Source organism: Augochlora pura, chromosome 7 (genome assembly GCF_028453695.1).
Source record: "Augochlora pura isolate Apur16 chromosome 7, APUR_v2.2.1, whole genome shotgun sequence".
NCBI classification, from domain to species: domain Eukaryota; kingdom Metazoa; phylum Arthropoda; class Insecta; order Hymenoptera; family Halictidae; genus Augochlora; species Augochlora pura.
In genome coordinates this window covers 38,420,710-38,433,215 of record NC_135778.1, presented here as the reverse complement: position 1 = coordinate 38,433,215, position 12,506 = coordinate 38,420,710, and the positions used below count along the sequence as shown (strand labels likewise).

The window sequence follows — 12,506 nt, the reverse complement described above, 5'->3', positions numbered from 1 at the left end:
TAAGAGAATTAAGACCGATTAAACGTAATTTATTTATAATAAGAAAACGACTGATAACATACGAACACCATTAATACCACTAGATAGAAAAATGTACATTCCACTGGAAAGTTAATTTCATTGAAAAAGCTCTTCCGCTGATAAAATAACAACGCTGTTCTAAAAAACACTTTCGCAAGGTAAAGCGCAAGGGATCGCAATAAAGTATGTAGTCTCGTGATAAAATTTGGGCAGTGTTTTATTTTATTCGTTGACAGCACGATTGTGGAGTACAATAAACCATGGTTGCGAGTAATGTTAATAAATAAAACATCATGGACGACGGTACGCACCGCGAGAAAGAATAGGCATAGTTTCAGGCGACGGGTGTCGCACTGTTCTTCGGGATACGATGCGTACACTCTTTCATATCTTTTTTTTGCATTGTTTTTTCGTGATTTTATTCGGCATTTACCATCGGTTCGTGACGTGTCGCGCGTTCCATGCGGGGCGACACGGTCATCAGTAGGCGTGAGCTGCAAAAGAGACCGGAACTGTTGGATCAAACAAAGAAATCGCTGGTCGACGGAATACAACGGACATGATAACGACGAAGTTTCAAGAGCTTCGATCGTGCAACCGTGCGCGAATAATCGATGTCGCGCGATCATTTTTGTAAACTTCGCGGAAGTTTTTGCGGTAGAATCGAGCTGATTACAGAATTTTGTTAAGCAGCAAACGCGACTGTTTCTACGGCTTCCGCGACGCTCTCGAAACTTCGGGCGGGTGGGGGGGGGGGGGGGGCACGTGAGAGGGATGCCTTGTCACGGGGAAGCACATATGGTCGACACCGGTTGATCGTTGTCGACGCGTGGTGACTTCTTAAGTGTCAAAGCTTGTGTTATGAAGATTCGAACGTCGTTTGCAAACACAAACTGTCGCGCGAATGGGGTAGAGTATGGGGCGCCGTGACAATTCCGGGAGCTTCTGTTCGCCGGGGCCGGTTCACCCCCGATATGTACACGTGTATATACATATTAGTCAAGTAAAAAATGAACATAGAAGAACACGTCTCAAAGAAAATACCTATTAGAGGACACTGTGGACACACCTGGCGACAGAAAGTTTCGAATGAATTTGTTAAATTTAATTTGCTCGACTATATTATATGAACACCTTTTTCGAGAGACTTTGATGACAAAACAATTCAATTTTATTTCCATTTAGAAGAAATAAAAAATGTTTATATATAATAATAGAAGTCGAACTGCGATCGAATTTAATTGGAATTTATATGTCGAATATTTTTTGAAAATTCGTAATTTTATTACAAAAAAACAAGATGGCGGATCCAAGGTTCGCCGCGACGAAACTTTCCCTCACCGGCGTAAGTCAGTCACGTACAAAATGCAGACAGCTGTGCGGCGCTGTTTCAGCGTACAGTCAACCGTCCGTAGCGAATGATTTATGATTTTTTTTATAATGATGTTAACATTTTACGACCTTGTATCGTTCGAACAACACCTCTGTTAACTTGGCCGTTCTATGAACAGCGTGACTCCGTAATTCACCTCCGTCTGATTAATGTTTTGGTTACGTATAAATGCGTGTTAATCGTCAATAACACCTCGTTGCAGCCATATAATAATATATGTACATCAATTATGCTGTTGGCTCGTGTCGATTATTATTTCACAAGAATTAACAAGTGAAGTGGGGATGGAGGGAACAAAACACTTTGGCCACATTTTAATCGTTTCTTTTTTGTCGCTCACTTTGTTTCTTAATATGTGGTACGTTTATTGTACCACGGACGGGTAAAGTGAAATACTGGAACTGGCTGCGAATAATAGTAGTATAACGATCCTGAAATACAACAGACACAATCGTGTACCAAATCAGTTTGTCTTCGCTGTACGATTTATACGTTTCCGTTTAATTGTGCTCGCAAACTCTGCCGCAAAATTGCGATCCGTGTTAGCTGTTTCAAAATGCAAAACCCGTCAAATTTTCGCGAAATTGTCGAAAATTGCACTCGTTCGCACTCGAAAAACAGAAGAGAAACATTTTATAGAAGCGTCGTCGCAATGAACAATTTCTCACCGACAATTGATATAAATTGTATAATATTATATTATATAATTAATATATTATACAATATAATTAATATATTATACAATATTATATAATGTCTATAATATATTATATACATAATTGTATAATATTTTTTTGTTTGTGAAAATTGGTATAAACGAAGATCACTGATTATAGTTTCCTGGCTTCCGGATAGCGTCGAAATAAAAATTACATCTTTATTATCTTTCATAAAAAAATTGTTGAAACCCTGATTTTACTTTCACTATTTTTACCATTTTAAAAATAAGTACGCTTCGTGATTGTTACGTATTCTCTCCCTGCGTTTCGGATGCGAACGGCGCACGCTGACCGACCAGCCCGTGGCCGCAGATTTAACCATCGTCGAGCGAATAATCTAGCCAAGTAAATGGCTTCTTAATGAGAAGCCAGTCAAACGAATGAAACAAAGTTGCCAAGTCAGCGGCCACACTCTGTCGGCGCACGCGAATCGAACGCGTTGAATGGAGGCTGCGCGTCGAACATAATTCGGCCGGCGAATTGTCGTATAAAACTCGGATAATTATTTTGAGACACCCCATTGTTTGCGAATGACTCATGAAGGATTGTTCAACGCATCCGCGACGTACGCGCTTTCGAAAGAACAATGTAGACGATGTGAATCGGTCGGTCAAAACTGCCAGAAACGAGGAGTAACAAGTTGGCTCGATCGTCCCTGGCATCAACCGCGCGCGATTTTCCGGTTTGACGGAAGGTACAACAATATCTGCGCCCGAGCCAAACGTCAAGCAAATATTTGGATAATGCCAAATGATTCTTTTTTGCAGGCCTGATTATTGCACAATCGACCGCTTCGTGGAAGAACGGATTTCGTCAGGGGATCTCAAAATAATCGCGAAAGCGTGTTGTTGTAAAAGTGTTGCTCGATGTTAACTAAGGGGGATGCCCCAAATTCCGTGTCCCAAGATTAAAAAGCATAGAAAAAAGATGAAGAACGTATATAAAAAGGATTAAAAACCTATAGAAAAAGGATTACAACGATATCTATCCTAACGACAGAAAAATAAATAATTATTTCGTAAACAACAGTTTGCTTTTTCTATACGTTTTTAATCCGGGGGCACGGAATTTGGGGCATCTACCCTTAGCTTAGGGTAGATTCGATATTCCCCGACGTTTTTCTTGACTCCAGATGGAAAAAACAACGGGTCTAGTATTTACCCTGACAAGTTGTGCAATTATATAATTATTTGTAATCCCTTTTCTCGCGTCGACTTGTCTATGTTTCTTCTGCCGCGCGAAGCGCGACAGATGTTACCGCTTGATACCTATGCGTCATCTTATATTTAGGGCGAATAGATTTCGTAACAAGCGGTCGGTTTACGGATGTTGTATAATTGCGTGTATTGTGAAATTTATCGCGACGGATCGATCGGTATATTTTAAACCGCCGCCGTGATGCAACCCTGCGGGGTTCATTGAGAAACCAGTTTCCCCAGAACCGTTTGGAAGCTGAATTCTCACGGAAGCGTTCTTGTTAATTAATCCTCGCTGCGAGAAAACGCCTTTGATCGTTCATTTCCAAGCTGTTCCATAGTGAACAATTTATTGCTCTCCGTCCGAAAAAATATCTCGTCGAGAAAATAGAAATCGCGAAAAATAAAATACCAAACGGTAGACAAAATTCTTTTTGCGAAATATATATTGAAACAGCGATGGTGTCGCTGCTTTCGAATAGTAAAAAATATATTTTTGTAAATCGGTACAGCGATGTAAAAATTCTTTTTATAAATATTTATCGATAAGAGAATGAGATTCGAAGCTATTTTCTCGGATGGACTGGTTTTGAATGTTGTACAGAGTTAATGGAGAATTACATACCGAGAGGCCTGATTGGATGTCGGCTCCATAGGTAGCTACGCTTCACAGGACTAAGGTAACTGTCCCTCAGATAGAAAGGAGTGCTCCTCGCGGCGTAGCCGGGGATATAAGGAGCGTAGCTCGGGTACCACCACGGGTCTCTCGTGAACGCGCTAATGGGCGCCATTGGCGATGGTTCGAGGAGATCGAACAGCGGCTTCCGGCGAAGCAGTGACGATAGAGACGGTAACAAATTGGTATCGTCTACCAGATTTCCTGAAATTCAGTAACATTTTCAGTCGCGAATTATTCGAGTTCCACGATTAAAGGAACTCCATGTTAACCCTTTCGCTTCGACTGGCGAATGTGTACATCCTCAAAGAATGACCGAAGAATATGCGAAGAGCGTACTTATGGGTTCATACCATGGCTTTAAATGTTTCAGTAATTTCGTTATATTGTATTAAAAAATATTATATGAGCATTATGATATAAAATTGAAGAAAGTAAATTATGATCATAAATTTTTATATTTTAGAGAATAATATAAATTGTGATTATGAATTTTTATATTTTAGAAAAGAAAATAAATTACGATTCTAAATTCTTATATTTTAGAAAATAAAATAAATTATGATTCTAAATTTCTATATTTCAGAAAATAAAATAAATTATGACTATAAATTCTATTTTAGAAAATAAAAAAAAATTACAATTATATTGTATTAAAAAAAAATATTATATGAGCATCACGATATAATATTTAAGAAAATAACTTACGATCATAAATTCTTATATTTTAGAAAATAAAATGATATTACTAAATACAAGAAATATCATTGTAAAATGTAAAAGAAGAAGAAACGACGTCTGCTTACTTCGTACGATTTCGTGCCTCATTGTCGACTAACTCGGTACCGCGCTCGGTTCACAGCTATCACACTTCGTCGCGCTGCGCTCCGCAGCGAAAGGGTTAACTGCGCGGGATAGAACACCGACGAGGAACGGAGAGGTACTCACCGTAGATGTCGAACAATCGTTTCGTACTGAGCGGCGGGCTTATATGCCGGGATAGCAATGGCGCTTTGCTCGGATACATTCTGTCGATGTCTGCCAAGCGGTTCAGGTGATCGGTCCAAGCTTTCTCAGGGTCGAACGGTTTCGCTGTATCGTGATATTTATGGCAATGAAACAAAAATTCGTGGCAATGAAACGAGCGTTCCTGCTGGCGTGCAGTATCGCGAGCACGCTGAGACAATGCGTAACACAATTGGATAATCCGATACTCTTCCGGCCAGGTGTGTTCGTTGCGCGATGAACGGTCGCGAAAGATCCTTCGCTCTTATTAATAAATAAATGAGATTTCGTGATCGCTGTTACAACAATCAACGATGTTCAACGAATCGAGAAACTCGCGTTTTCGAAGATATTTTTGATGATATTTTCTAGTTTCTTTCGTTTCGAAATTAAAAGACTTTGAAAGATTAATCGACAATCGAATATATTATGAATTTGATAAAATATAGACAACTTTTTATTTATACAGTATGATTCATAATTATAGCAGTGTCTAAATAATTTCTTGCTGTATTTTTTTCATACTGGAAGAAGAATTTTATATTAAATTGAATAGTTATAGCAACAACGTTTTCACTCGCGACTCGTTTTTATAATTGTCGATTATTAACAACTGTAAAAACGAAGCGCGAGGCTCGAATAATTGTATTTCCTCTTCTAAATTGTCCATTTGTTTATTCTAATACTCTGAGTCTAATTTATTCTAATACTTTGACTTTAATTTATTTAAATACTCTGCTTAGTTTTAGCCGTTTTTCAGAGCAACGAAGCATCTTTTCGCACCTTCCGGCCCGTCTCACCTTGCCGGTTCGAGGAATCGATTGTTTTAAATGTTACTACTCGTTTCAACGAAGTCGCATCAGCTCGGCTCACATGTGAATGCAATCGATCGACTTGTGCGACGCTTAGAAGTCGACGCTGATCGTTACACGGATTACACGACTTCACCTTTCTGCGCTTTAGTATTATATGAACATATGTATACAAGAATATTGTTATAATCCGGCAATTCATAATATGAACTATATTGTGATAACAATTTAATTATACTGTAGTAACAATATAATTCATATTTATTCATATCATATTGTTATTGCAATATGATTCATATTTATTCATATTATATTGTTATTGCAATATAATTCATATTTATCCATATTATACTGTTAATATAATATAAATCATATTTATTCGAAGAGAAAGAATAAGAATCCGTGAACGACGCGTTGATTTCTTTGCGTTACGTTTTAACAACAAAGCGTGTTTCTCGCGTTTCTTGGATAAATCGAACAGAAATCTATAATTAATTAGGATTTAATTCTCGAGTTTGAGCTGATTTTATAGGAATTTTTGCCAAGCATTTAGACAATCTAAAAAGGAAATTTATAGACAATACTATCTTTTCTCTATTTTTTCATTAGATAGGTTAACCTATCAACATAATAAAAAAGAATAGACCATAAATTTATATACAATATTTTTCTTTTTCTATACGTTTTTTAATTCGAAGGCTGGATAACTAGAATATTTTTGTAAACGCGAATATTTTTTTAAATTTTTTCTTAATAAATCCTAACGCAACGAGTTAAACATTGCACAAAGCATTCGATAATTTTCCAATGAAACATGAAAACACGCTTTTGAAATGTTCCTTCAGTATGTAAGAAAGAATCGCGTCGATCTTTCTTTGATCAGCGCGATCCTTAATTACAAAATGGCGGACACTTTCGAGCGAAAAGGACTGACGCGATAACGACAGCAACGATTTATCCCATAATTAACGAAGAAAATCCTCCAAATAGATTTTTACATCATTTTACAAGTTATTTTTAAAAATCATTCCTTTTTATACAATTATCGTTAATTATAGTCCTTTGTCAAGTCGATCAGTGTCCGCGCGGCTACAAAAACCAAAAAGTCCACATAACAACATGTTCACTAATGTACGGAGAAGCGTGTCGCTCGTCCGCATTGTCACTCAACGGTATCATTCTATGAACGACGATCTACAATCTACAAACGACCACGACACCTGACATCAAAACCGTGCGTATCATTTGGTTTGATTTCGTTCGCGGTATGGCCGGGATCTGCCGAATTAGGTTTCTGCGCTCCATTTTCTCTGGTTTTTAGTGTTTTAGCTGGAAGCGTCGACCCCATTGAAAATAGGCGAAACAAATCGGCGGCGTTAATCGATCACTCGCGTTGCTACGGTTTCTTGTTAATTTAAGCTTGCGAGAAGAAGCTTTTTAGTTAATTTGTTAATTTGCTGTGTTTCAGTGTGGCGCAAGGAGGGGAGTGGTGGACCGATCATGGTTAACCAGAGCTGTGAGAAATAAATTTTTTAAATGTTTTTTATATAAATACCATATTTGGAAAATAAAGTATTCTTAGAATAATATGAGATAATAATAAATTGGAGAACAAAATGGAGATACCATTTTTAAATATATTTAAGTTTGTAATGTGTATATATAGTAATTTATTATTTATTTATTTATTTGAGTTTATTTAAACCTTTAAAGTCGTGGAATTGAGACGAAATTGGTCCACGCCTCTCTTTCTTACACCACGGTTTCATGTTCGAGATGTGACTATCGATTATCGACGTTGTATAGCAATTATCGATATTTAATGATATATCGACAGCATTGTTTAAATATTATTCAGAAAAATAGAGACTGACTTATAGTTTCGTTATTATGTATACCTTGTGTTATAAATTGTAAAATGGATATTTAAACATATTAAAATTGAATATTAAATATCTTTATAAATAATGAGAATTGACAAAAAGGCCCGGATACGTATATGTTAATCGAAAACAGTATCGATAGTCACAAGTCTAGTTTGAATAGCATATACCCTAATCAGAGGGTGTGATTTAAATTAAATAACACGTTCCATGCCGAGATGTTTTTGATCGAATTTTCATTTTGGCTATTTGATATTTTCAATAAAATTTGTTATATTACATGTAATTATTAATTACCGTATATACCGATAATTAATAATTGTCAATTATTAATAATAACTTATTACGACCATTTTTCTGGTGGAAATTAATTTTCCAGACCTAAGTTTATTATAAACTATATTTTTAAATTAAATAAACATCTAAGCATGCACGTGGCACGGAACGTGTTAATTAACAAGCCACAAGTCCATGTTTTGTCAGACTTGAAATATGCAAGGTGCCAAAACTGATGGTCGAACCAGATAAGGGTTGATTCTACGTCAATAAACAAGTCGAGAAAAAGAAATAATATTTTTTCATTTAAAACTCCGTTTTCGAAAGAAAGTAGGTCGAAGAAATAATGTTATCGAATAGAAGTCTACTGTCGCGTCTGACTATAATATACCAATTCTACTTGCTTATTTCCCATCTCAGTTTTCTCGAAAACGATGCCTCGGATGAAAAATTGTTATTCTATTTTATAAACTTATCTTTTGACGTGGAACCAGCTTATCCGTCTATTAACATTAGTTACATGACACCCTGTATATTTGTTTTGTTTTTCTTTTAATAAACTGTACTTTATGCATTGTTAAACAGGACTGCCATATTAATTTTACAGTAAATTAAAAAACTGTATTTTATGCATTATTATTGAATTGGAATGCCATACTAATTGTACAGTAAATTAATAAACTGTACTTTATGCATTATTGGGGAATATTACTGCCATATTAATTGTACAGAAAATTAATAAACTGTACTTTATGCTTCATTAGATAATAGTACTGCCACACTAATTGTACAGTAAATTAATAAACCGTACTTTATGCATTATTAAATAGGATTGCCATATTAATCGTACAGTAGATTAACATTGAAAACAGTGGACTTAGTATCGCAATCTTAGGGTCTCACACGTTAATCGGAATGCAGATTGGTTAAGGATTCGGAGGGTTCTGTCCCTGTTTCTCGTGTTTCCGTAAGCCGTGCGTGTTCTTTCCTCTAGTTCGTGATAGAAACAAATGAAAAAATAAACGATAAAGAGCTAACACATGGTCGAGAGAGCTTTGCTAAGCTGGTGTTCATATCAATACTAATCGATCTTTCTGTTTTTAAACAACGAGAAAAATTGTGCCGGCGCGCTCTCGCCAAACGAGCAAAACCCAAAAAAAAAGATATCTAGTGAGATGCGTTGTAACACGACGTCACTGTTTTTTGTTTTTTTTTTTAATTTGTTGGTAAAAAGCATACTGACCTGATTGGACAAAAACACTGCTTCAAAAAATCGTCCTCGAAAAACAGAGCTGCGACACACGGTGCCCTACGCGGATAGTACTTTTTTTTTCTCCGAAAAAGCATCCGATATCGCACTCGTTTTAGCTGGGCTACCCTCGTGTTACTCGGACGATATAGTTATTTCTGTTAATTACTATAGAGAAGCACGTCGACAGTGAATAAGTCGTCGTCATACTAAACGGTCGATAATGTCGATCCATCTCCTTTTGTTAAGTACCGTCTTTCGTAACTGTGTCGCGTCGCTTTTGATTCTTCCTATAATTCTGCTGTTTCGGGAGTGCTAATTAGTGTTCGTAGGCTTGGCGCGACGAGGCAATTATACAGGGTGGCTCGTTAAATACAAACTCGGTTCGTCGTATTTTTGATCAAATTGTAAAAATATTATTGGCGCGGGCGTCGACAACCTATGATTAAACTCTATTCGATAATTTGACAATAGATAATTTGTGAATCAATTAAAATATAATATTTGTAAAATAAATCTTTCAGCCATTCTAATTCTTTTAATTTATTAAAATTCGCGAGAGGTAAAAATATCTGTATAATGTCATTTCAATTTAGTAAAATACTTTGATTTTACAAATTAAATATTTAAATTTAAATTACTATTGAATATTAAATTTTTTCGAAGTCGTTGATTCGACTGTCTAAGCATTAACAATCAAATTTTTAGTAATTTTGACATAAAGGGTTGCCGACTTTTGCATTGATAAAATCATTTTCGTATCCAAATTGACTCAATAATTTTGAGAATCGCGTTTCGAAATATTCGCCTCCCAAGTCAACGTATTATTTAAACATTTAACACCGTCCTTATTTCACGAGACACCCAGTACAATATTCTTCTCGGATTACTTAAGCTATAGGCTATAGAAAGGGTTGGGCTCGGAGGGTTTGAACGGAGGGGTTCTGGGCGGGGCTAAAAAAGAATGACATGCCATCTCCTGAAAAAGACAGAAATTTTATAGGTTCTGGTTGCAATTAATCGCCAGTCCACTGTCTTGTTAGTAAGAATGCTAAATACGCCTGAGCATTATTAAACAATGTACAGCAATGTATTAATCAAATTTGGGCTATCGTCGTCTTTGTTTCTTTTTCTTTTTTAAAGTCGAATTTTAAATACTCGAGTATTAGCAAGAGAATTAGAACGCGCAAGCGTCGAGAGAAAATTTCCAGCTTTTTCAAGTTTGGCGGCCATTTTGGTTCACGTTTTATTTCAATATCTCTGTGCGCCGCGCGGTTGTACTCTTTTTTTAAATATCCCTTTCCTCCCGCAGTTTCGCTCTCTTTCTCTCTCTCTATCTCTCTCCTACTACGCTCTTTCTCCGTCGCAGGGATGCACGTGCACACCGTGTTCTATGACGTCATTCACTATCCCCCGAAGAGGCGATCGACGTGGAAAATCGTGTGCGTCTGTCTCGATCCGTTTCGGTCGAGCAGCTCGCGCGCTACTTTAAACTGCGACCTCCACCTCAGCTGCAAGAGTGAACTCGTGAAAAAATGGTCTCGGAGAAAGAGACAGCGGCGTTCGAACAGAAAAAGTTGTTCGCCGAAAATCCGTGAAAAAAATATCGCGGAAAATTGGCGTCGACATGTGACCGCACGTGGCTACCACGTGGTCGCGTCGAAACGAGGAGCCCTCGCGCGCAAAATAAAAAAACAATGTTCTTGGTTGTCGTTAAAACGTTTTCTCGTTCTTTTCTCTTTGTTCTTTCGGTTAATTTTTTTTTTGTTTTCGTGCCTTTATTACAGATTTCTTGTTATACACAGTGTGCAGCAGTTGTCTCGTGCTTGTGAACAAAAAAAAGGAGACACATCGTGGGCGGTCCATCGCGTTCGATTCACCGAGTTTCAGGGTGGTTTTTAGGTTGGCTAGAGTATGTCCATTTTCCCCTGGTCTCTCTCTCTCTCTCTCTCGGGGTACCGTGGAGAAGTCGTTTCTCTCTCGGCGATCGTTTCTCTCGAGCACGTCGACGGCGAGACAACGGTGGAGCGGAGGCTCTGCGTGGAGTTTTATTCGTTCGTCCATCGGGGTTAAATCGGTTAGAAACATCTTTGCGACGGCATTAGCATGGTTAGTTCGTTGTGATGACTGTTAACCCCTTGGCTACTGCGGTCAACTATAGACGCTTAGAAATGTTTGTAACATTTAGAGCGGCTATTGATTTCCTGGCAATTTTAACGATAATTATAGATAATTATAGATCTTACCAGATGCAAAACTAAAATTGTTAGAGAACGTTCCCAAATAATTTTTATATTATGAAAGATTAGATTTCAAAAATTATTGAAAGTGCAACTGTTGTTGCACGAGTTACAAGATTCAATTTCAGTTCAAAATACGAAGAATAATAATATATATATAAAAAAATAATATTGTTTCAATGTAGCGAAATTTAGTTTCTCTTTTAGTTTTAATAAAAATGCATCCAAAAATTTGTCGTTTTCAACGCACATCGTAATTTCTGCCATATGATAAGACCAGTTCTTATCAAAATTTACCACAGTCAAGGGGTTAATTCGTTATGATCGCAGCGAACGTTGTCCAATTCGCTGCACATTCGTTTCAATTTGTTAGAGAACGCGGTACGCGCGTGTTGCCAATGAAAAATCGATTGCATCGTCGTAGAAATGAAATATCATCTTCGATGCTATGTTAATTATGCGAGTCCGCTGTTAGTTTCGTGCGATGTGTACCTATTCGATCTACAGGTGTTAACGTCTATCGTGATATTTAGAGAAAATGTTAGGGGACACGATTTACATCTTGGCACCCATTGTTGTTCGAACGTCTCTTAAATCTCGATATCTGTCAATTATACAAGGTGTCCTAGGTTTTAATGTTCAAACTTTGTCAGTGTATATTGTATGGCAGAAAGTATAATAAATTAAGCAAAGTATTCTTTGGCCCAATTTACTACTTAATAATAGTAAATTAAAGCAAAGTATTCTTTGGCACAATTTATTACTTAATAATAGTAAATTAACCAATCATTTCGTGCCATAGAATACACTGACAAAGTTTGAACATTAACACCTGGGACACCCTGTATAACTATTGCATAATAATCTGACGCGTGTCTACTGACCGCGAAATGACAATTTGTCAGTTACAGACGCTTTCAGCAACAATGATATTTCATAATAAAACGTGGGTGGAGATCGCGTACGAGCCAGCTGGCATTGTTCATCCCACGGATCAACTCTATTATCGACATGGTATTTTTATAATTCAACTGCA

General features: G+C 37.0%; 1 protein-coding gene across 3 annotated transcripts in view; it reads right to left on the bottom strand.

The window, feature by feature from the left end:
• Nucleotides 1-220: 220 nt before the first annotated feature.
• The window catches only part of Mf (myofilin), a 28,054-nt gene continuing 15,768 nt past the window's right edge, over nucleotides 221-12,506 (bottom strand). For 2 of the 3 annotated variants that reach the window (XM_078185311.1, XM_078185310.1), the window contains exons 5-8: nucleotides 4,954-5,097; nucleotides 3,955-4,209; nucleotides 1,755-1,845; nucleotides 221-515 (exon numbers count right to left, since the gene is read on the bottom strand). In XM_078185311.1, coding sequence (XP_078041437.1) covers nucleotides 1,763-1,845; nucleotides 3,955-4,209; nucleotides 4,954-5,097 — 482 coding nt within the window. In that variant the 3' untranslated portion in view covers nucleotides 221-515; nucleotides 1,755-1,762. The remainder of the gene's footprint in view (nucleotides 516-1,754; nucleotides 1,846-3,954; nucleotides 4,210-4,953; nucleotides 5,098-12,506) is intronic. The other variant, XM_078185312.1, reaches the window with a different exon arrangement.